Source organism: Phyllobates terribilis, unplaced genomic scaffold (genome assembly GCF_046119375.1).
Source record: "Phyllobates terribilis strain yellow unplaced genomic scaffold, ASM4611937v1 Scaffold_13__5_contigs__length_258822181, whole genome shotgun sequence".
Taxonomy (NCBI): Eukaryota; Metazoa; Chordata; class Amphibia; order Anura; family Dendrobatidae; genus Phyllobates; species Phyllobates terribilis.
Genome location: NW_027362773.1, coordinates 163,272,148 through 163,287,933, shown reverse-complemented (window position 1 = coordinate 163,287,933; position 15,786 = coordinate 163,272,148). Strand labels below are relative to the sequence as shown.

Below are 15,786 nucleotides of genomic sequence, written 5' to 3'. Positions count from 1 at the left end.
TTTCCCAGTGCATTTTCCACAAACTGGTTTGTTACAGCTTGCGCAAGTTTTAATTGTTTTGTTTTCGTTGCATCTTCCAACTCCACATTTTCGACGCTTGCGGATTTCTTGTCCTTTTGTTTGTGGTTCAGACATTGCGGATAATGGGCCACTTCTTGATTCCAAATAATTCTTGTGAAGGTCTAATGCCAGCTGAAGAATGAACTCTTACTGTCACTCTTATTCAGTCCTGTCTGGACTACTGCAACTCTCTTTTGATCGGTCTCCATCTAACCAAAATTTTGTCTATCACCTTACCTTGTTCTCTGTTCTGAAAATGATCCAAGACTAATATCCACTGTAACAAAACTTCAAATTCTGGAGTCGGGACAAGTGAGTAACACTTTGGAATCTGAGAGTAAGAGATTTCATTTTTTAAATTCCAAATAACCAGTATTTATATTAAAACTAGCAAAAAAATCTGGAGGTTAAATGTAACTTTGCCTAGATAATGACTATTCTTTAGATAAAAGCTCTCACTCCTCCATAAACTCAACAAACTTACAACAATTACCAAAAGCCATGCTAAACAATGACAAAACTGGAGATGAAAGTAGAAATTCAATCTCTGAAAATTCAGATGATGCTCCTCAGATTTCCGTTCTCAGAATCACTGAGAACCCCCAGTAATCAATAATATATTCCGTATCATATCGACAGGGGAAAACTCCTTTATCTTAAAGTTTCCCTGTACATTATTCCTCCTTGTGCGATGCCTCGCCATCACTTCCTGATCTGCAGCAATTGGCTGAAGCTGCTCCTCACAGACGTCCTGCTCTACCCCTGCATAACATCTGCAGCCCGGTAATACTGATACTGCTCTCTATACAAAGGGCAGCAGTCATAAATGTCATATATCATACTATATTATAATGGCGTGAGGGACAAGGCAGTTCGTCTTTGAAATGTGTTTCCAAATAAAAGGTTTAATATCGTAATATTTAATCCTCTGGAAATCCTTATCCTCCCATGTGACACTCATATCTGCTCAGTTTTTTCTCTCTTTGAATTCTTGTAGTTTGGGGTGGAATACCATGCCAGGATCTCCTGAGGTGAAGCTGCTGTGACTAGTGTTTAAGGATACTGCCATAGTGACGGAGCTGTGCCTACAGATGCCCAACCTGTCCAGATGAGCAAAAACCCTCTCAGCCTTGTCACACGACTATCATCTAGTACACTCTACCTTACAGAAGTGCCCCTGGTTTTAGTTTTCTCACACGGACCATTTACAAAGTGATAACTTAAATTACATTTTACTTTAATAATCTTCATCAACTTAAAATAAATTTTTACCTAGCAATAAAACGAGACATAAATCTACAAGTATCGAATAATCTACAACCTCACGCAGTCCGGCTCAGTATATAGGACTTTGTATTTTGCTCAGGTCTGCAGAGAATTATGTAACATTTACGGAAAAATATACAGCCTAAAAGTCCAGTGTTAGAGGTCAAGATGGCAAATATCTCCACGGCCACCGTGTATTTGCCTTTGGTGCTGACATAAGCCGGGATCATGGCTATCCAGACGCTGCAGAACACCAGCATGCTGAAGGTGATGTACTTGGCCTCATTAAAACTGTCCGGTAATGTCCGGGCTAAGAAAGCTGTAATAAAACTAACAACAGCCAGAATCCCCATATAACCCAGGACAGAATAGAACCAAAGATCAGAGCCTTCATTACACTGAACTATGATCTTCTCCGTATAAGAGTGTGTGTCCAGCTCCTGGAAGGGTGGACAGAGGGTCACCCAACTCATACAGATGACCACCTGGACGGAGGAGCAGATCAGGAGCACGGAATTAGGGAGCTTTACTCCAGTCCATGTTCTCCACACACTTCCAGGCTTGGTGGCTTTGAAAGCAATGTAAACCATTATTGTCTTGGCCAACAATGAAGAGATGGATATTGAGAGTAGTAGTCCAGTACAGATCTGACGTAACATGCAGGTACCATCCACAGGATGACCCAGGAACAAGAAGACACAGAGGAAGCTGAGCATGATGGAGACCAGGAGAACAAAGCTCAGGTTCTTGTTATTCGCCCTCACAATCGGGGTGATTTGATATCTAATAAAAATCCCCAATATTACTGTAGCCACAATAAAAAGTAAAATGGATCCCGATAAAGCAATCAGTGATATTCCATAATCAGAGTAAGAGAGAAATTCTACCAGTTTTTGGACACATTGAGTCTTTTTCTCATTTGGCCACTCATGGTCAGGACATCTCCTGCAGTTTTCATTGTCTACAGGAAAGAAAACAAGAAATATCACAAAATATGACTGAATTTGTGACCAAGGCTCAGATGTAGGTAGAATCTAGAAGTAGCACCTACCAGATGTGTTTGATATTTCTCCTTCAGAACAAGGAATACAGCCATAACAACAAAAATAGATGGAATTTCCTGGGACTTTTCTACTTCCTGGTAGACAACTCTTTGTGCATTGAGACTTTGGTTTCTAAATTCAAGAGACACAGTTTTTTCTTAATTAGAAAACGTATCAATTATAAAGCCTGAACCCAAAGTATCACCAGGATAATACATTACCTCATTGTTAATGGTTTTCCACTGAATTAAACTGTCGTTGATGAAGACGTTTGGCATATTGAGGTTATCTATAGTTAGAGGTGAAATGTGACCAACAACGCTCGAGTGCAATGTTTGATTGACTATAATGTGGTTATGAATTTCATAATTGTCTAACAGATCTCCGTACTCTGAGAAAACCCTTCCACCAAAAAGATTCAAATGTTTCAAAGTATGCAATACCTATGGATTAAAATAAAAAATTATATAGCCACACATTGAGAAATATAAAGAGCAGCCATCATGGAAAGCCTAAAAAGCGACCTTACTACACATATATAGATATGTCCTTCCTCGTAGCTCGTCATATCCCAAGATGAACAGGAAAAGATGAGCAGCTTTTAAATAATGATGATTTCATACTATAAAGAGATGTTTAATGCTTTATGTGCCAATATTTGGCCACCCAGTAATTGTGATGAGGGTTACATCCTGTCAAGGGTTTTGTTAGCATGACCTCATGATGTATTAAATATGTATCATGAAAATTGAAAGCCCTTAAATTTTTTTTACAGAAATGTGAGGGTGGGCACATCTGTACAGTTACCTGTGATTAGAACAAGGTCAGCTGTGGTCGAATTATAGGCAATATATAGGCATGTTCCTTAATGCCTCTACCACCTTAGGAAACCAGGGAACCTCCACTATCACGTAATTACTCACTTGTCGCAGCTCCAGTGCCGGGTCTTGTATCCTTCTCCTATTGCTGATTCTCTTTGCAAAGGCGAGCAAATTTTCTTAAAATTGGAAAAGTTCAACGAATTTGCGTGGGACCGCGAATACAAGGCGACCACGGCATTTTGAACAGTTTTGTTACCATAGTGCAAGTGTATGATGAGCGGTGACATGTGCCAGGTGAGTGTGGGGGCTGTGGAGAGCTTACAACAGGTCAGATCAGCGGCGCAATGTTTTTTATTTCCTGTGGTCGGTAACTTTAACTGAGGAAAGCGTGGCCAGCCAATCATAGTGCAGGAAGCATCTACACTGTCCAGACATAACGGCTTCTGCAATTGGCTGCAGAAATCAAATGTCCTCTCAATATAAAAAGTGGCCATGTTCCCTCAGCGCCATTATATCCATGTCACTGCTGGAGACAGACGCAGCTCAGTGTTCTCCTGTGTAATGAGAGATATTGGCTAGATAGATGGGCGCTTGTGTGGTAGTCAGGTAGTGTAGATAATTCCTGGCCTGTGTACCTCTGCAACCGCTGGTGCAGCACATTTTTGGTGTTCTTGTGCAAGTACTGAGATTCTGACAGAAACAGAGGGCCCATGCCATACAATAGTGCTGTGCACCGCTGGTATAGAGCTCCATGTCTCAGTATACCTTGAATCTTTTTTTGCACTTACTGATGTAATCAAGCAAGCGCAGTGCACCTTTACATTTACTGGGGTTGAAACTGTGCTCTGCACAGTCTGAATATCTTCTTATTGCAGAGCACAAAATCTGTTTTTTGTTGTTGCTATTGTGATATTGAAAGCTGTGTGCACTGAAGGTTGTTTTAGTGTCAGATACTATTTTAGTGGAGTTGAACTTGCCCTGGTTTCACAGTAAAAAAAAAAAAAAAAAAACTTCTCTTGCTACGCCCAGTCCAAAAAATATTTTTTCCTGTGCCAAAAGTCATACAGTGCTATAAGCAAGCTACTACGTCAGTGATGGTCAAAGTCAGCTGGACGCTGAGCTTATGCAGAGTAACCCAAAAATATTTTTTTGCTCTGAGTAAAGTGATACAGCCGGCTAGATCTGAGTTTGAAATATTCTGGAGCATATATTCTTTGTCATACTGGCCTCATCCACATTCAAAAAAAAAAATTCTTCTGTTCCTAAAGTAATACAGCAGGGGACATCTCAATTTGAAACTGTTTGGACATTATCTCGTAGGTTTTATCGGCCTCATGCACACTAACAAATTTCTTTTGTCTGTTAGTAACGTTATACGACAGGCCATATCTTACCTTGTCATTTAGTGTCGCTGAAATTCAGGTGTGTGCTGAGCTATTGCACAGGAAAAACATGTATTTTTCATTAGTTAATTGCGTGCTCCTACCACTGTATCTGACCAACATGAGTGGGAAAAAGAGAGGGCGTGGTGGAAGGGGTGAATGGGCTTAGTGTTCAAGGTGTACGTGGGGTACGTGGTAATGTTAGTGAAAGCACTAGTAAACTAACACAAACATGTCTTATCCAAAGACAACTGACAACTTATGAAAGTGGACAGCCTACTGCACTCCCTTTCTTTGGCAGCTGCACAGCGATACACCTTGTTGATAAGGCCCAGAAAGAGCAGGTGCTCCAGTGGATGGCAACCTCTTCTTCTAGTCCCCTCTCCTCTTCTTTTTCCACCTCAACATCAAACGCAGTACAGTCCACAGAGGTGGCACCCCAATTACCCATGCTTCCCCTCCCGTCACAACTGGTCAACTGCCCAACTGACTGTAGCGAACCACAGATGGGCGAGTCTGTAGAACTCTTCACCCATTCCTACACCATGGGCATCAGAAGTGTACTCCAAACCTGAGGAGGTGGAGACGGAAGATGAGGAGGTTACATTTCACCATAAGGCACAGATACAGAGTGATGCAAGCACAAGGAGTACTGAATAATTAGCCACAACTATGGCTGTGGCCAGCAGCGGTCACGGGTCTGCAGCTCGCAGGGGCAGCAAGGGTTGCCTAGCATGTGCCTTTTTTGTCACTGCAAAGGATGAGCCAACTCACGATATCTGAAAACATTGCGGTAAAAATCTCAGTAGAGGGAAAAACTGCAATAATTTGACTACTACATGCATGAACGTTCACATGCTCAAACAACCTTCTTTATGCTAGGAATCTTACCGTGCTGAAATGCGGACCAGCGCACCTCAACATCTATCAGCTGCCCCATCAAACGCATCCGCTGCTTCTTCGTCCTCCTCTGTTACCATGCCAAGTATTGTCACGCAGGTCTCCCATCACAGAAACTCCAGTTCTTTACGTGCTCTAGTCAGGCTGAGTGACAGCCCTTCAGCTGTAACAGAAGCGGACACGCCTGCTGTGTTTGTTTCACCGAGCACACCGCATGTTTGCCAATCCATCATAATATCTGCACCTCACTCATGCTTCGCCAGTTTTTCTGGTTCACCATACTCCTCTCTCTCTCAGCACCTTAGTCAGCGTTGGTCCCGCAGTTGTGGTCACATAAAAGATTGTTTCATCCCACGCATGACAAAGCTAAGAGATTGAACTCCACCATCTCCAATTTGTTGGCCACGGAAATGCTGCCTTTCTGCCTGGTAGATACAGATGGTTTCCGAAAACTGATGGCCGTCACAGTCCCCCAGTACCAGTTGCCTAGTCGCAATTACTTTGCTAAGAAAGCTGTGCCTGCGGTACACCAGCATGTCGCAGACAACATCACCCGTTCCTTGTCTAAATCTCCATGTGCTATGGTGCATTTCACCACAGGAACCTGGACGAGTAAGCATGGCCAAGGGCGTTACATCTCGCTGACTGGGCACACGGTGACTCTGGTGGCTGTGGGGGCAGGCGGGGAAGGGGCTGCTCCACAAATCTTGGAATCCCCATGGCTTGCAGAAGAAACCTATGTATTGACCACTTCCTCCGCAGCTTCTGCGTCCTCCTCCTCCTCTGTGGCCTCCACCTGTGCACTCAACCTCTGCCTTAATGAGACATGCCTTCCAAGGGTGCAGAGCGAATACACACCACCTCTGTATTGCGCAGTCTGGGCTCACCGTAATCAGGCAAATTAATATGCCATGGAGATCGCAGTCATACAAGTGAAGAGTTTAGGGCAGCTCTCCAGGCTCAGTTTGAGCACTGGCTGTCTCCTCTGAACCTAGAGCCAGGGAAGGCCGTGTGCGATAATGGTGCGAACCCATTAGCGGCCGTAGGCCGAGGCAAGCTCGCAAACGTGCCTTGCATGGCTCATGTCCTCAACCTGGTGGTACAGTCATTTCTCCGCCACTATCCTGGCCTGGGTGAGCTACTTCACAAAGTACGGAAGCTGTGTGCTCACTTCCACTGTTCGCACCCCTCATATCATCGACTTGCATCGATACAGAGGTCTTTGTCCGTGCCAGGTAACAGGTTGATCTGCGATGTACCGACGCGGTGGAATTCCACTCTGCACATGTTGCAGTGACTGTGCCAGCAGCAATGAGCTCTGACGCAGTATGTCATGATGTATAGCTTGGGGCAACACAGTACGGACTTGGGGCATATCACTTTTGAGGCGTGGCAACAGATTAAGGACCTCTGCGCCCTTCTGCACGGTTTTGAAATGGCTACTAAACTGGTTAGCACTGACTATGCCGTCATCAGCATCACTATTCCGGTCATATACATGCTGGAGCAAAGTTTGAATAACCTGCGGCAGGAGGTGGTGGCTCCAGAAGAAGAGGAGGATGCGAAAGGGACACCAATGTCTCAAATTTCCAGACTGTTGTCACACAGGCGGATGCCAAGAGACAATGGATTACAGTGATCAAGGGGGTTTGGTGTTACCAGGCAATTTGCTAGTGAAGGTGCAAGAGCCGAGGAACTAATGGAGGAGGAAGAGGTGATGGGCGACCAGCTGTCAGAGGATGAAGAGGATAATCATCCCTTCTTGTTTGAACGTGGTTGGCAGGAGGGGACGGAGGAAACAAGCATCAGTGTTACGCAGCCCACAATACAGTCTGGCTTTGGACCTCCTGGAAGATCCCAACATATGAGTGCCTTCTTGATACACTATCTACAACATGATCCCCATATAGTTAGGATTCAAAATAATGCAGACTACTGGGTTGCCACTCTGCTAGATCCCTGTTATAAGAGTAAATTTTGCCAGATGCTTCCCGCCCTGGAAAGGGACCCACTTATGTTGAAGTATCGAAACAAGCTTTCAAGCAACATTAATAGAGGTTTTCCTCAAGAAAACAGTGAGGCACACAGTGTGCATCGCAGCTGTAGTCTTCAACCTCCGTCACGTCAGTTCTTCAACACCAAAACATTAGCAGCAGCAGCGTAAGTGGCAGAAGAAATTTCTGGGAGTCCTTTCTCACATTTTTTCACCAGCTCGTGCACCAGCACAACAGAGTACAAGGCTGACACGTGGTGAATGACTGGAGAGGATGGTGAAGGAGTATCCAGAGTTCAATATCAATACCATCAGGGAGGGTTTGGACTCTTTTACATTTTGGTCTTCAAAAATGGATGAATGGCCTGAGCTCGCCTCTCACGCCTTGGAGATTTTATCATGCCCGGCAGCCAGCGTTCTCTCTGAACGTGTCTTCAGCGCTGCTGGTAGTGTCTTGACGGATAAGCGCACCCGGTTGTCCCATGAAAGTGTAGACCACCTAACTTTCGTCAAGATGAACAAGTCATGGATCTCCAAGGGCTTTTGCACCCCAATTGCAGACTGTACAGAGTAGGCAATGTTGTCGTTTTGAGTGTGCTGCATTGATCTCTTGAAATTGCAGTCTGTGATATGGCTTCTGTGCCTGCTTTTGCTGCTGCTGCTGCTGCAGGTTTTAGGCCCTAATTTTGGGAAATGTGGATAATTCTGATTGTGCCTCCATCCATTGGGTTGGCTGTAGTGGGACAGGTTTGGGTCTGCGTTAAACTACTTGTAGTCTGATGACATTGATGCCATTTCGATGGTGTTAGGCCCTCATTTAGGGCAATGTGAACACTCATGGTTAGGTCTCCATCTCCTGGGTTGGCTGTAATGGAAGAGGTGTGGGTCTTATTTACACTATTTCTACAGTAGTGAAATTGATGCCACTTTGCTGGGGTCTGCCAATAATTTTTTTAAATATGGGGAATCCTGATTGGGTATCCATCTATTGGGTTGGCTGTAGTGAAACTGATTTAGGCCTCCTTTGCAATACTTATACTCTAGTGAAATTGATGCCACTTCGGTGGCGTTAGGCCCTCATTTAGGGCAATGTGAACACTCCTGGTTAGGTCTTCATCTACTGGGTTGGCTGTACTGAAAGAGGTGTGGGTCTTATTTACACTATTTCTACTGTAGTGAAATTGATTAGACATTGCTAGTGTCTGCCACTAATTTTTTGAAATGTGGAGAATCATGATTAGGTCTCCATCTATTGGGTTGGCTGTAGAGGAACAGGTTTTGGCCTCCTTTGCAATACTTTTATTCCAGTGAAATTGATGCCACTTCGATGGTGTTTGTTAGGACCTCATTTAGGACAATGTGAACATTCCTGGTTAAGTCTCCATCTCTTGGGTTGTCTGTACTGGAAGAGATGTGGGTCTCATTTACATTATTTTTACTGTAGTGAAATTGATTACACTTTGCTGACGTCTGCCGCTAATTTTTGAAAATGTGGGGAATCCTCAATGGGTCTCCATCCATTGGGTTGACTGTAGTGGAAGAGGTTTGGTCTCCATGCATTTCTATAGTTATACTGTAGTGAAATTGAGCATTTGTTGCAGATATTATTCTCCCCAAATGGATATACAAACATGAAAAACTCTAAATTGATTTTCAATAAACAACCATCAGCCGCCCCATCAAACACCTCTGCTGCTTCTTCCTCCTCCTCTGTTACCGTGCCAAGTTGTGTCACGCAGGTGTCCGACAGAACCAGCTGTATACCTGCTGCACTTAGGCTGAGTGACAGCCCATCAGCTGTAAGTGAAGCGGACATGCCTGCTGTGTTTGCTTCTGTGAGCACACCACACTTTTCTCAATCCACCGTAACATCTCCGCCTGCACCTCACTCACGGTCTATCGGTTTGTCTGTTTCACCGTACTCTGCCCTCTCTCAACATGCAGCCAGCCCTCAATCCCGTTGTTGTGGTCACATAAAAGATTGTTTCATCCTACACATGACAAAGCTAAGAGGTTGAACTCCACCATTTCCAATCTTTTGGCCACGGAAATGGTGGTCTTAGGCCCTATTTTTTTAAACCTCAAAACTTGACAATGATGCCACTCCGGTGTTGTTATGCCCTCATTTAGGGCAATGTGAACACTAATGGTTAGGTCTCCATCTCCTTGCTTGGCTGTACTGGAAGAGGTGTGAGTCTTATTTACACTATTTCTACAGTAGTGAAATTGATGCCACTTTGCTGGCGTCTGCCACTATTTTTTTTAAATGTGGGGAATCCTGATTGGGTCCCTATCTGTTGGGTTGGCTGTAGTGGAACCTTCCTGTTCTGCAGTCTAAGTTGTGTAAGGTTGCATACCAGTCCTTGCTGCACTCTGACACAGACTCTGCCTGCTGCACTCCTGATACAAACTCTGCCTGCTGCACTCCTGATACAGACTGCCTGCTGCACTCCTGATACAGACTCTGCCTGCTGCACTCTGATAGAGACTCAGCCTGCTGCACTCCTGATACAGACTCTGCCTGCTGCAGCATCTAGTCAGTCCTACTTGGTCCAGCTGCTGAGCGTCTGTTGGTCTGTCCTTGAGTGGCACCTGGCGTTCATCGGGAGCCAAGTCTAACCTTACCATCAGAGGCTCTAGTGAACAGTCCGGTGCTCGCATAGTCACACCCCTCCAGGCTCTCCGGGGTCCGTGGCATAGTGGTTCCACAAACCACGTCCTTGACAGTGCACCCTCGCAGGCAGGGTCCTCTCTCCTGTTATACCAGTCGGTGACCCTGAAGTGACCGCGGGCAAGGCCGCGCATTGGTATCTATGATCTGGCCCAGCAAGATCCCCACACACAGACTCTATCTTGATAACCGTATCTTTACTCGTATACATTTTTAACACAGCAAAGAAAAACAATAAATGACAACCGTAAATATGCACAGTAATAACGTGTACTGATAAGCTGACCCTCACTGTCCCTACTCACGCGTTACCAGTCCTTTACTCCAGAAGGATGTGTCCCCCGTCGCAGGCCTTTCTGTCTTTGCAGGAGGGCGTCCCAGCCGGAAAAAAAAACAGGAACAGCAGAATTTGCGGAAAGAAAGGAAGGGATACTTCGGCCTCTCGCCAGCGGTCCCGCTTACAGTCTCTCTGATCCGGATAGAAGCTCTGGTGGGTCCCCTTATGTAGTCCACACTCCAGTAGCAGGGAGTATAACAGCTGAATCCTTCAGCAGTGCAGAAGCTGAGGAAGGCTCTGAGGATAAGGTGTCAAATAAAAGAAATCACGTTGAGAGTCTCTCCTGCGCCACACACGAGGGCCTGCACACCGTCCTGGCTCTTTTCACAGACCACAGCAGACTCTTCGCGCGCTTTTTCCTGCTTCCCACTTTGGTCACGTGACTCTCTAGGGCGGGACAGAGGAGGCTCAGTCTTTTTCTCTGTCATCACACCCTGCGCAGGTGCAACCTCTGGCCACAAGGTGGCAACATCATCCTGTGTAATCACTTCCATAACAGGCTCTATATCAATTATCACAGAACAGCCAGAGCCGGCCAGCTCACTACACACCCCCCCACTCAAAGGTTGGCAGTCCCTGCCAACGTCCGGCTCCAGGGCGGCGATGGCTGTGGATGTGACAGGGGACGGCTGGGAAGAGGGCCACACATATTGGTCTCTGTAGGACTGTCCTGGAGGTACCCCTGCAGTGGTCCTCGTTGTCCGCCTAACGGGTTGGATCCCCTCTTTCCTATCAGTCACCCCACTCTCTTTCCCAGTCGACATGTCAGTAGAGGAGGTAATTGGTTCAAGTGCGTCAGTCGGACGGACAGGGGTAGGCATGCATTCAGTCTCTACATCCCCGGGGTCAGTGTCTCCGACAGTATTAGTGACATCCATCTCTCTAGGTATCACAGTAGGGGAGTCAGGCTGGGAACGGCAGGGGCGCAACATATTACGGTGCAAAGTTCGGATGCTGCCGCTGTCTTCGCCCTGCACTCGATAGACGGGGCCACCGGGGTACGGCTATCCAATTACTCGATACACTTCGGTCTCCCACTTGGGCCGGAGTTTCCCTTGCGGCTTCTTTATTCGGACTAGGACCAGTTGACCTACATTCAGTGGGTCTTCTTGTACCGGAAGTGGGTCAGCGTGCACTTGATCCTGAATTTGTCGGCCTACTAGCCGGTAGACAGTCTCCATTATCTGGCGGTGTGTTTGTAGCCAGGAAGGATAGGTACCACAGGTATCCTCTTCGGAGCTAGACAGTTGCAACTCATGGATGTCTTTGCCTGGACGGCCAAAGAGAAGGGTGTATGGGGTGTATCCGGTGACGGAATGGACCTGATTATTATAGGCCCACAGCAGTTCCGGGAGGAATCGAGGCCAGTCGGGCTTTTTGTCTTCAGCCAAAGTCCGGATCAGTTGTAAGAGGGTCCGGTTAAAGCGTTCACACGCGCCATTCCCTTGTGGATGGTAAGGGGTGGTCCTGGACTTCTTGATTCCATACATCCGTTGGAGTTCTTCAATGACTCGCCCTTCGAAACAAGCCCCCTGATCAGAGTGTAGCTGCTCCGGACACCCGTAGACCCGAACGAATTGCTGACAGATAGCCTGTGCAGCTGATTCAGCAGTCTGATCCTGTTGAGCCACCCCCGTAGTGTTCGAGTTCGGTTCAGTTCGTCGAACACCCTTGTGTTCGCCGAACTGTTCGTCGAACTGTTCGTCGAACACCTTCGAACACCGTTAAAAACAATGGCAGGCAAACAAAAACACATAGAAACACATAGAAAACACCTTCAAAGGTGTCCAAAAGCTGACAAACTGCTCAGAAGACACAACTAACACATGGAAAAGTGACAAGTACATATAGTCATGCGAAAAGAAAAGAGGTGGAGGAGTAAAAGGAGGGGGAGACACAGATATAGGCATGTCATGCCCTTCTAAAATCCAAAAAGTGAGAAGCCGAGACGGCCAGTCCGCTCCTGCCCGTGCCACCTCCGTGTCGCCGGGTTTGTGCCAGAGCCGCGGTGAACCCTGATGGCCAGCCCCCCTCTCCCAATACTGGTGCCTGTCCGCTGGTGGGTCGAGAGAGCCCCCCTGTGGTGGAGGCAGCTCTAAGCTTTTTAATTTAAATTGTCCCTCTAATTTGAATGAATACACTTTAAATCCATTTACAAGGATCTATTGGAGGGCAAGTCTCATGCCAGCAGCCGCGTAATTCCAGCTCCAGTAGCGTCCACTAAAGCTGCTGCAGTTAAAAAGCTTTTATAAGGATCGAGCTCGGCTGTCCACCGCAAGGCATCCTAGTGCCAGTCCCAGCCCCTATGCCTTGGGGTGCCTCCTGATGCTCTTCACTAAGTATCCCGTGGTCCCGAAGCATTTCCTTTGAAAAAATTAAGTGTCCAAACTACAGGTGGTGTAGCTTGCTTAACAGCCGGGATAATCCGCTGACTAGCAGACACTGCTACTAGGCACAAAGTATTTCCTGGGCTAGATGCAGTTAAAAATTTGTAAGTAGATACTCTCGTTGGATGCTGAGAAAGCATTCCATAGAGTCTCCTGGCACGCCATATATGATTCTCTTAAAAAGCTTGGGGTAGGGGTCTAGGGGACCCTTTTATAGCCAAAATCACGGCCCTGTATCACAATACGTCACCTAGGCTGAAGATAAATGGAACTGTAGCACCGAGGGCTCGGTTGCTACAGACGTATTGCACCTCACCCAGAGGTGTGATATCTCACTCTCAGATAAGGATGGAGTGTGGATCAGGACCCGACACCTGCATGCATTACACCACATTGCCATGGGGCAGGGTGACCAATATGCCCCTGAGATGGGCACGACAGTCCCTGTCCCTGGCTGGAGTGGGGGGAGGGAACACTGAGGAAGGGGAACCCTGCAGTGCAGGAGCAGGGAGGAAGCAGTTCCTGGGTGCATTGAGAAGGGAGTATAAAAGGTGGGCACCATCTTAATTCAGTGCAGAGAAGTCTGAGCAGAAGTGGCAGGGAGCAGGGGCTCTGCATGAGCTCTGCTCCGGAGGCGGGCCTAGTAACAGAGGCCCAGGCATGCAAGAGGGAGAAGGAAGGAAGAGGAGCGGAGAAGGCTCCAGGAACGAGGAATGAAGGGATCCCAGGGGTGCGGACGGGCGAGTCGCCACCGCACGCCCGAATCCACCTGCGTGGAGGGGTCAGGCCAAAGGGGGAGACCGGTCCCCGAACTAGTGGAGGCAGGAAACGACCCTCAGCTAGAAACCGGAGGCTCTGACATTTTATGTGGCGCAGCCCCTTGCTCCACCCGCTAGGAAGGCACCACATAGGGTCAGGGAAACTGGCGCCAAGTTTACCAAGAGGAGGCCCGAGGCAGCCGGACAGAAGTGTTGGTAAGAAAGGCCAGACAAAGGACACACAAAGGGGGTCCTGTGAAGCGCTCCAAAGTTATCTGGGAGTTGTCTGAGCCCCTCACCTGGTGAGCACAGTACGACGTGGGCAGCCGTTACCTGCAGACGTGGTCTGGATAATAAGAACTGTGAGTAAAGGCCCTGAACTGCATCACTGACTCCGTGTCGTTACTGCTGCTGCCCTGCACCATCACCCCCATCCTCCGCATACACTGCCCTGAGGCTATACTCCTCCCGTGGGGAGTTATGCTACGCTCTGCTGCACCCACAACACCAGCCTTAGCGGTCTGCCCTGTAGCGGCGGTTCACTCTGACCGCAATCCACGGGTGGTGTAGTCGGACATTTAAACATCAAAACCACATAAATAGTTCCGCCACTGGTTTGACCGCCCTGAGCCACGGAACCGGATCGCCGCCACGAAGACTACAACCACCAGCATCCACCAAAAAGTGTCCGGCTCCGGGTGTCCCAAGGCCCAGGGGGTGCGTCAGAACATTTTCATCACCTTTCACAATCACCAATGGGACAAGGCAGGGATGTCCTCTGTCCCCTCTCTTATACATCCTAGTGACGGAGCACCTGCTCTCATCAATTCGCCATAACCCCAATATTAGGTGGATTGAGGTGGGAGGCACCGAGTACAAGTGCTCTCTATTTGCTGATGATGTCCTAGTATATATCACTCAATCACATATATCCATCCCTGCTGTTATGGCTGAAATAGATCACTTTGTTACATGGTAAAATTTTAAAATCAATGCAGCGAAGTCTGAGGCCCTCGATGTCTCCCTCCCTAAATCCATATAGGATTCCATCCAGTTCAACTTTCCCTTTGCCTGGCCCTCACAGGGTATCAAATACTTAGGAATTCCTATTCATAGAGACCTCTCCCATCTATGTTATCTTAATTTTGGGCCCTTTATTGAACAATTCCATACAGACCACGGTTGGCAAGTTAGAACTGTAAGATTCACTACGTGAACCACTGGTGTTTTGTGGAAAAGCACATGTACACCGCGTTCCAAATTATTATGCAAAAAGTGTTTAGGAGTGATAAGGGAAGAATTTGTTTGTTTGTCAGTTAAACTCATTGATGGTGATGTGTGTCAGGGCTCTTTATATCACTGTAAGCAATTGCAGACACCTGTGCTAATTAGTTTGGCAGGTGTGTCCAATGAAAGGCAAGACTACTTAAGAAGGCTCTCTCACATTATTAAGCAGCCTACATTTTCTGCCAAAATGGGAAAGAAAAAGGATGTGTCGGCTGCTGAGAAGCAACAAATTGTGGAGTGTTTAGGTCAAGGCATGACTACAATCAACATTGTGCGATGATCAGGATGAAGTGTCTTGGCAATCAAGAAGTATGTAGCTGATTCACAGTACACACGTGTGCGTGCTGATAAGGGCAAATTGAGGACTCTTTCCTACAGGCAATTACGTCAGGTTGAAACAGCAGCGGCAAAAAAGCCTTGTCATAGCAGCAGACAAGATTTGAAGCTGCTTGTGCCTCCAACGTCCCCCGAACAACAAGATGCAGGGTCCTTCAGAGGTTTGCAGCTGTGCATATGCCATCCTGTCGACCTCCTCTATCCACTTCACACAAGCAGAAACGGCTCCAGTGGGCCAAACATTACATGAAGACTGATTTCAAAACTGTTTTGTTCACGGATGAGTGCCGTGCAGCGCTCGATGGTCCAGATGAATGGAGTGGAGGATGGCTGGTTGATGGACACCCCACGCAAACACGGCTACAGCGCCAACAAGGAGGAGGTGGAGTAATGTTTTGGGCTGGAATCATGGGGAGAGAGATTGTCGGCCCCTTTAGGATCCCTGAAGGCGCTAAAGATGAACTCCATAATGTATGTGGATTTTCTCAAACAGCACTTCCTGCCATGGTTCAAGAAGAAGAACCGTGTATTTCACAGCAAGATCA

The 15,786-nt window shown here is 47.0% G+C and overlaps 1 protein-coding gene across 1 annotated transcript in view; it reads right to left on the bottom strand.

Moving 5' to 3' along the window:
- Positions 1-1,382: 1,382 nt before the first annotated feature.
- Positions 1,383-15,786, bottom strand: part of LOC141173631 (vomeronasal type-2 receptor 26-like) — a 183,163-nt gene continuing 168,759 nt past the window's right edge. Inside the window, exons 3-5 of the mRNA XM_073657933.1 lie at positions 2,591-2,812; positions 2,378-2,501; positions 1,383-2,287 (exon numbers count right to left, since the gene is read on the bottom strand). Coding sequence (XP_073514034.1) covers positions 1,383-2,287; positions 2,378-2,501; positions 2,591-2,812 — 1,251 coding nt within the window. The remainder of the gene's footprint in view (positions 2,288-2,377; positions 2,502-2,590; positions 2,813-15,786) is intronic.